Source organism: Zingiber officinale, chromosome 5A (genome assembly GCF_018446385.1).
Source record: "Zingiber officinale cultivar Zhangliang chromosome 5A, Zo_v1.1, whole genome shotgun sequence".
NCBI lineage: Eukaryota > Viridiplantae > Streptophyta > Magnoliopsida > Zingiberales > Zingiberaceae > Zingiber > Zingiber officinale.
Window position 1 is genome coordinate 107,064,943 of NC_055994.1, and position 9,041 is coordinate 107,073,983.

The 9,041-nt window shown below is 44.6% G+C and overlaps 1 protein-coding gene and 1 pseudogene across 1 annotated transcript; one reads left to right on the top strand and one right to left on the bottom strand.

Annotated features, from left to right (window-relative positions):
- Positions 1-317: 317 nt before the first annotated feature.
- LOC121983109 (pyruvate dehydrogenase (acetyl-transferring) kinase, mitochondrial-like) lies at positions 318-3,054 on the bottom strand. Its single transcript, XM_042536082.1, has 3 exons — positions 2,932-3,054; positions 1,937-2,141; positions 318-565 (listed from the first exon to the last, which is right to left on the bottom strand). The coding sequence occupies exons 1-3, from the start codon at positions 3,052-3,054 to the stop codon at positions 501-503; spliced, it is 393 nt and encodes a 130-aa protein (XP_042392016.1). The 3' UTR covers positions 318-500.
- A 399-nt stretch (positions 3,055-3,453) lies between these two features.
- LOC121979882 lies at positions 3,454-8,100 on the top strand (annotated as a pseudogene).
- Positions 8,101-9,041: the final 941 nt, after the last annotated feature.

A 9,041-nucleotide genomic window follows, 5' to 3' on the forward strand; every position in this document is an offset into this window, starting at 1 on the left:
TTACCTCTATTTAGCTACCTTATCACATCCCAACTGAGGAAACCATAGCCTCGCTGCAAATCACAAGTTTCTTTCAACATTATCTTCCCTTTGGAGATTCATTAGTTGGAAAAGACATAATGTTAGTATTGATAATGTTAGTTGGAAAAGACATTATCTTTCAAAATAAGGATTAGTATTGATTACCCATTTATCTTAATAGGTTAGGTTAAATTCGAGTATCAATCCTTTAATCCTAAGGTTACCATTTAAGATAGCTTATCCAGCCACTCTACTCACTGCATCTCCTAATCTCTATTTCCTTTCTTCTTAGGCAATCATTTAGTCTCCAACTAGTATATGGTTTGTAACAAAAGCATAGCATTCGGTTTGTATAAAAAAAATCATTGTAACAAAAGCATAGCATCCGGTTTGTATCAAAAAATCATAGCAAGCACGAGTTTGTAAATCACGAATAAGTATTGGCAACATAATAGGCAATGAATGAGCCATATTGGAATTCAAGCAGGACAAATTGAACTTGAGATTAAGTATTGCATAAAGAAAGAATTGGATTTACCATATCCTTCTGTTGGTGCAGGAAGCATCCGACGATCGAACCTAAGTTTTGATAATGGCAAAGGGATTCAAAGTTAAGATTCTCTGTTATCTAACATGTTGAATGAGTGTTTCAGGAAAGTCCTAACTGCGGTTAAGCAGGTGAAAATCCTAGGGGGTGGTAACCCTAGGTCCTAGGGGGTGGTAACCCTAGGTGGAAGAAAGTCCTAACTGCGGTTAGGTAAGGGAAAATCCTAAGGGGGGGTAACCTTAGGTCCTAGGGGGTGGTAACCCTAGGTGAAGGAAAATCCTAAGGGGGGGTAACCTTAGGTCCTAGGGGGCGGTAACCCTAGGTGGAGGAAAACCCTAAGGGGCGGCAACCTTAGGTCCTAGGGGGCGGTAACCCTAGGTGGAGAAAAACCCTAGGGGGCGGTAACCCTAGGTCCTAGGGGGTGGTAACCCTAGGCGGAAAGTCCAGTCGGTCTGGAGGGCCAGACTGGCAACAGGTAAATCTCCTGAGTGGAGTAGGTGAGGACGCGTTCCCCGCAGAGGGAACAGTAGGCGTCGGGTCGACCTAGGGTTTCCGGTTGGAAACCCGAAGTCAGACTCGGACAGTTCGGAGACTGTCGAACTTTCATTCATATTTATGATATTATATGTGCTAACTTTGTCTTGCAGGATATGTGTGTATTTTGTGGACTAACACATTGTGCAGGGACAAAAGAGCAACATTAGCCTCGGATGAACAGTGTCCGAGGCGCCTCCATGGAGCTTGGAGGCGCCTCGGGTACAAAGGAAGAGCTGGCTGCGAAACAGTGTTCAAGGTGCCTTGAGTGGTGATGGAGGCGTCTTGGACCTGTTGAAGGCGCCTTGAGTGGTGATGGAGGCGCCTTCAACTGTGATAAGCGCAGAATAGTCAGCGCTTATCTGCATGATGGAATCGGAGCGGTGGAGGCACCTTGGATGGCTTTCAAGGCGCCTTGGATGCCATTTATAAGGGGACTTCGAGCAGCTTCTTGAAGAAAGACTGACAAGCGATCTTTCTGCTACAAGCTGCTCACGAGACGATTCTGAAGTGCTGCTACGAGACACCGACGACCCGGAGCTCCGAATTTTCAGATTACGATATTGTCGTCGGTATAATTAATTGTTGTCATTTATTGTACTTCAAATTGTAATCATTATCGAGCTTATAGTTGTTGCCCACTGGAAGCGATCAAGGATCGCGGGCCTTCGAGTAGGAGTCGATCAAGGCTCCGAACGAAGTAAAATCGACCTGTCTCTGTGTGATTATTTCTTTTATTCCGCTGCGTATTTTACTCCGATAGTTTTACGAATCGAACGAAATAGCCGCGAGCGCTATTCACCCCCCCCCCTCTAGCGCGTCTCGATCCAACACCTTCCATAGAGATAATTTGTAAATCACCACCAAAATAGCGAGCATAGAGACGACTAATTGGAAGCCCATAACCATAACCAGCCATAATTACTCCATCTGAGCTTCCTTCATCGTTTTCCTCGAGTGGATTTTTAGCAGTGCTATAGAGATATGTGAAAATCTTTGGAAGACCACTTCTTGGTATGCCACCCCCTTCATCTGATATCTGAAATAATTGATAGCATATCAAGATCAGTATTCCAAAGCTAGAAAAACTAGATGATTGATATGTAACAAGAAATTCCTCGAACCATGAGTATTAACAAACAGAGAAATGCCATAAGATATAATTTAATGATATTAAGAAGAAGATAAATTACAAAAATTAGAAAATTTTTGCATTTATCCGGGTGTTATACTTGTATCAACAGCAGATGCTGATATACATGTTGGCAGTAAAAGATTTTCAACAGGCTCTGACGTATTCTTGTATGCATATAGTCAGATATAGACAAAATGGAAGACTCTTGGATTTCACATAATAATTGTCTGGTTTAAAAATAACCAGTAGCAATGAGCCCCAAATTCATGAAATATTTGAGAATTTCCCTAACTTTCATTTGTAATAGTTTTCTGATAAATCTGATTAACCACTTTAAAGAGTGAGGAGTTAGTCCAATTATGTTCTTCAATGTATAATTGTTCTCTGTCTTGCAAATCTACATCTGGTGGTTCTGCAGTATCAACACTTTTCAAGAAATAAAAAATGCCTGCAAGACATCAGTAACTATCAAGAATTCCCAAAGAAAATATAATTTAAATTCATATTTTTCATCTTCACTACATCTAGTTTCTATTTTCTAGAGTACCTAGTATTCTGTGTTAAATTCAAATTCTGCAACTTGCCAAGACAGCATGAATTTTTAACTAATCCTTTCTTATTCTTGAAGTATTGCAATCTTGCTTACCAAGCAGAATAACAGTAATTGAAGATTAAGTATTTATTGGTATCGTACCTTTATTGTAACATCTTCAATCCCATCAGCGACAATAATTCTAACAGGAGGGGCATTCTTATCAGAATTCATAAAACATTCTTGAACCGCACGCAGAGAGTTTTTTACCAACTCAAAGACCATAAGGTGTAAATGAGAAGGAACATACCTGGTCCATAGTAGCAAGTTGAAAGAAATAATCAGATAAGTCATAAATATACAATATCATCAAAAAATTATTTATACAGTAAGGATGTGAACCTCAAACAAAAAGAAAGTTATAATCATATTACTCTGAAACGAGAGGATTGGTTATACTAATTCCTCCTCCTCGCGCTCTCCCCTGCCTTGTGTCTCTTGGGGAAGCACGAGTTTGGGATGAGGATCATGGCCTTCGTGACCTTCTACGGGCTGAGGACGGGGGACCTGAGGCTGATCGCTAGGACTGTGCTGCCGAAAATTTTCTTGGAGAACCTCCATCTGCATGCATGCGAGGTGCTGAAAGGGAGGTGAGCTGTTGTGCTCACCACCTTGCCGAGGCTCATGGTGGAGGGATTCTTGAAGGAGTACTTAGAGGTGGGGGAGGTGGTGGGGGCGGAGCTGCAGGTGGTGAAGGGCTGCTACTTCACGGGGGTCATCTCTTGGCCTGACAAACAGAGAGCTCTCAGGGACATGGTCAAGGCCGGTGCGGCCATTGTGAACCTCTCTAATGTCCACCACCACCAACTCTCGGCCAAGGTTGGACCTGCATTTCTTTCGATTCCACCTTAGTCGATCAAAGATATGAGTTAAAAGTGATTGTTTTATTTTTCAGGAAATTTACGTCGTGAGAGAGGAGGAATCAAGGAGTGAGAGCAGCAAAATGCTAAGAAACAAGTACCCGAAGCCACTTGTGTTCCATGACGGAAGACTGGCTTTTCTCCCGACGCCATGCGAGATGATGGCGTTCTTCATGTGGATACCCGTGGCAATCCCTTTGGACGTGTTCAGGATCGCGATGGGGATCGTTTTCCCTTATAAAATATCCATCTTCATCGCCGCCGTCACCGGAATCTTATTCCGGAGGGCCGGAGATGGGAAAGCGAACGGGGAGAAGAAGGGGGTGGTGTACGTGTGCACGCACCAGACGCTGTTGGACCCGGTGATGCTGTGCTCGGCGCTGGAGAGGACGGTGCCGGCCGTGACGTACAGCCTGAGCCAGGTGTCGGAGGCGTTGGCGCCGATGCGGACTGTGCGGCTGACCCGGGACAGGGGACGAGACGCGGCGACGATGCGGCGGCTGCTGGCGGTGGAGGGGGCCTGGCGGTGTGCCCGGAGGGGACGACGTGCCGGGAGCCGTACCTGCTGCGGTTCAGCCCGCTGTTCGCGGAGGTGGCGGAGGAGGTTGTACCGGTGGCTCTGGACGCGCGGGTGGGAATGTTGTATGCTACCAAGGCCTCCTCTTCTCAACCAAATGGAGGAGTTGGAGGAGATGCGGTGTGGTTGGACGGAGAAGCAAGTTCGTCATGTCTTGATCCTGATCGGGAGAGGATCTAGGAAGGGGGGAAGAGGGAGATGAGGTTGAGAGAGATGGTCGGAGGTTTAGGTTATCGCGAGAGAGATGTCGTGCGGAGGAAGGGCGGGATAAAGATTTAGGTTTGGAGGGAATTCACAGTGTGCAGATTTTGGCTTGTGGGGAAAAATTAAAATATTATTTGGGTTCATTAACATCGGATTTTAAAAACCGATGTTAAAATCGGTGTCTATTAACCAAAAAAAGGGCGCTCATAGACATCGCCTAAAAAACCGATGTCTATGAGCTAAAATCTGAGCTCATAGACACCGGATTTTAGAAAAACCGGTGTAAAATACTCAAAGACATCGGTTTTAGCCTAAAACCGTTGTTGTTCCACTGATGTCTATGAGCGATTTTGTTGTAGTGTGCACACGGGTTCGGTAGGTATTGTTGGAGGTATCACACTGAATTATACCTGTTCTATGAGTGTGTTTGGTGTACTAATTGGATGATTATGTCGATCATACCTATGTTGTGTGTGCACGTGTGCCAGGTGTATTGTTGGTAGCATCATGATGATTCTACCTATGTTGAATGTAGAATGTTAAGTGTCTACATTATGTTATTGGTTGTATTACCCTGTCAACTAATTCTCCTATTAGTGGGTGACCGATCCACTAGGATGATGATAGAGTTGACTATGGATTTGATTTGCTTACTAGGTTGTTATACCCTAGACTACTCACAGTGATCTGTGGCAGAGAGATCTCGTGCAGTCTCTAGCCGGATAGTTAGGTGCCTTGGGCACTTATGTATTGTTTGTGGTAGAGCGTTGCTCCCACACATGTTATGTATTGTTTGTAGTGGAGTGTTGCTCCCACCTATTGTGGATTGCTTGTAGCGGAGTATTGCCCCTATGTATATATTGTAGATACATATTACGGATTTGGTTGTGGTGGAGCGTTGCTCCCACATATTGAGGATTTCTCACATATGTGGTATTTTCTATGATGGAGCGTTGCTCTCACATTGGTGGATTTATTCTTTAGTGATTTATATTATTGGTGATTGGATTTCAGATTTATTGTCAGAGATCTTATGGTTAGGAATGTCTGTGATAGGGACATTATGTGTCTTGGTTTTACCATTAGGGCTTGCGGAGCCTTAGATGTTTTCATGGACTCGATGATTTGGGTATCCCTAGGATATTGGATCAGAATTCATTATCGTTATTGACGACATGGTGTTTTATTCCTGATCTGAGGTGTATCACGTACACTATCTTCGCATAGTTCTAGAGATGTTTCGACTGAAACGTTTATATGTGAAGATCAGTAGTGCGTATTTTGGTTGTCTTTTGTGAGATGTTTGAGACACACGGTCACCAGTAGGAGTATACCGTGGTTCCACAGGGGATAGAGGTTGTTACCGTTGGGAGTAGACGGAGTCTATAGAGAAGGCTCGCAACTTCCTTAGTTTGGCTCGATATTTCCGGAGATACGTTGAGGGTTTCTCTTGGATTGCTATGCCACTTACACGCTTGACCAGGAAAGGCGTGAAGTTCACTTGGACTGAGGATTATCCAGGAGCTGAAGCGGAGACTAGTGTCGGCTCCGATTATGGTTTTACCTTCTGAAGAGGACGGATTAGTGCTCTATACCGACGTATCTCTACAGGGTTTGTGCGCTGTTTTGATGCAGCACGGCAGGGTAGTCTCCTACTTCTCGGCAGTTGAAGGAGCATGAGGAGAACTACCCAGTACATGACTTGTGGCTGGCTGCCATTATTTTGCCTTGAAGATTTGGCAGCAGCATCTGTTCAATATTACATTTGAGATTCTCACTGATCATAAGAGTCTCAAATATATATTTTTACCCAGAAGGAATTTAAATCTCCGACAGAGGAGATGGATGGAGTTCCTGAAGGATTATGACTGTACGATTGACTATCACCCGGGGAAATCTAATATGGTTGCCGACGCACTCAGCTAGAAGTCTAGAGAGGCTTTAGCTTGCCACCGAGTTGTGGTCACAGATTTGATTCAGGGTTTCTCCGGGTTAGGCCTTGCGAAGCAGGGACAGACAGAGCAGGGTATTCTGGTTACCATGGTTGCTCAATCCTCGATCAGGATGAGGATTCAGGAGGCCCAGGTTGGAGCTCAGTATTTACGGTCCATTGGCAGCCAGATAGCTTCCGGGCAGCAGACCGAGTTCACATGAGATGAGGAGGGTGTTATATACTTCCGAGGCAGATTATGCGTACCTCAGTCTCATCCAGTCTTACAAGAGCTACTTCAGGAGGCTCATCGCTCTCGATTTACGATCCACCCAGGCGTGCACGATGTATTCCACGTATCTATCTGAGGAGATACATAACCGACCCGACATATGTGTTGACAGATATCTCAGTTTCCCTTCAGCCTGACGTCACCTATGAGGAGGTTCCGGTACGGATTTTGGACCGGAAGGTGCGTCAGTTGAGGAACAAGACTATCCGGCTGGTTAAAGTCGGATGGCAGCATCATTCGGATGAGGAGGCTACTTGGGAGCTTGAGGATACTATCCGAGCTCGATACCCCCATCTTTTCACTTGAAGTATGTGATTTAATTTACCGTTCGGCATGTATACTCTTTACCTGTTGTTAGTATTTGCTTATGGTAGATAACGAAATTTGGGGATCAAATTTTTATTAGTGGGGGAGAATGTAAAATACCGAAAAATGGCGATTAATGATAAGGGAATTTTTTGAAATTTTTAGAAATTTTTTGAAATTTTTTGAAATTTTTAGAAATTTTTCGAGAATTTTTCGGAGCTCGTATGAACGAGTTAACGGGGATAAAAACGGGGCCCGGGAAAAGCCTGTTTAGGCTACTCCATTTAAGCGAGGAAAAGTTGGATTTATTTATTTATTTTCTTTTTCTATTTTCTTTTCCTTATTTTTCTTTTTCCCCCGCTGTTTCCTTCCCTCGACGCCGAACCCGTGCCGACTTCTCCCCCTCCGCGCGCCCGACACGATTTCTCTGTGCCCTAACCGGCGCCCACGGCGGTTTTCCTCTTCTCCTCCCGCGTGCATAAAGTTGAGACAAGAGAGCCGACTGTTCTCTTCTCCCCTTTCCCTGTGCCCTAGCCGCCAGCCACCGAGACCTTCTTCTTCCTCTTTCCCCAAGCGTCGGCGACGAATCTGCCACCGCCGATCCACTATCACCCTTGTGTGCCGACGCCGCCACCGACTTTTGACCCGAGCAGCATCGCCACACCCTTGCCCCAGTGCCGAGCCGTCCAATTCCGTGCCCTATTTTGGGTTCACAGTCGGCCGACTCTCCTCCACGCCGAACTCTAGTTTTCCGAGGCCGATCTATTCCTCTTTGCCGAGGTTTTTGTTGCTGCTGTCCACTGCGGACTCACAACCGATCACCGCTGATTTCCACAGTGTCGCTGATCGCTACCGTTTCCTTCATCCGGTCTAGCCCTAGATATGATCTGCCCATCTCCGGCTACTCAGGTCAGTGACTCCACCTGGGTTTTATTTACAGCAACCTCATGGGCTGTGAGGCTACGAATGAATGTTTAGATGTGGTATTGATGTGGGTTTGATTTGTCTACTTAGTTTCAGTGATACTATTCGCCATCTATTCGGAGCATCAGTTGTTATCACCGGCCATATTTTCCAGCAACATCCTTGCTGTGAGAAGTGAGGTAAGGTGTATAAATTTTTTTTTTTTATATTAGGTTCATATTTGGAAGAGTTCAAGTTGATTTAGGTTTAGACTTAAATCAAATTGTATAGTGGAACGAATTAGGGTTTAAGAAGCTAACCCTAGTTGGTCGAGGTTTATGGATTAGGGTTTTGCCCTAAATTAGTGTAAGAGATTTTATTTAGCTATTTATATGATTGTAGCTAAATAAAATATATTTCTATTCGTGACACAGGACTTTGACGCAAGACGAGTATCTCAACGTCGTATTTGGATCAGTTTGGACTTTTTCGATTGGAGGCGGGTACTTCTGACTTTATGTCGTTTGATATACATAGTAGTGATTTTAACAAATTGCAATAATTATGTTTCTCATTTGTTTCGGTTAGTCACTACCCAATACTTATTACATGCTTGGTTGATTGCTTGTTTTGCATCTCATGTATTCCTTACCTGCTTATACATGCTTATAGGGGGTAGTGACATACCATGCTTCACCATGTTCAGGACCTAGGTTGTATACCTTATCTGATCTTTGTACCATTGTTTGATTCATTGACTTATGGTACACCTTATGTATGTATATGGATTTGTTCAGGATATTTTGTGGTTGTTGACATGCACCATTTGCATGATTGCATGTTGTGCGATAGTCAGCTCCATTATTGTTGAGCACATCGCCAGTTACATGGATCTGCACACACCACCACTCATGGGTTAGTGGTCGATTCAGGCAGAGTGTGTTGCAGTAGGGACTTTGTTTGGCTCCGTTGGTCCGCTCATGGGTAGTGTGACACAACATGGTAGCCGGCAGGGATTCCTCCCCATCATCGTGTACCGGGAGTTGAGAGCATTGCGCTCCCCCATTTATGATTTGGGGTAGGAGGATAGGTGTACTCCGACAGCATCCCGTCTACTCGGTCACTCATCAGGAGCAGTGA

Excerpts from the sequence above, each read along its gene's own strand:
- LOC121983109 (XM_042536082.1), bottom strand. The coding sequence starts at position 3,054 with ATGGTCTTTGAGTTGGTAAAAAACTCTCTGCGTGCGGTTCAAGAATGT. Across the intron at positions 2,142-2,931 it reads TTGAAGATGTTACAATAAAG|ATATCAGATGAAGGGGGTGG; the intron begins GTACGATACCAA and ends CAATTATTTCAG. Across the intron at positions 566-1,936 it reads ACAAATTATCTCTATGGAAG|GATATGGTAAATCCAATTCT; the intron begins GTGTTGGATCGA and ends CACCAACAGAAG.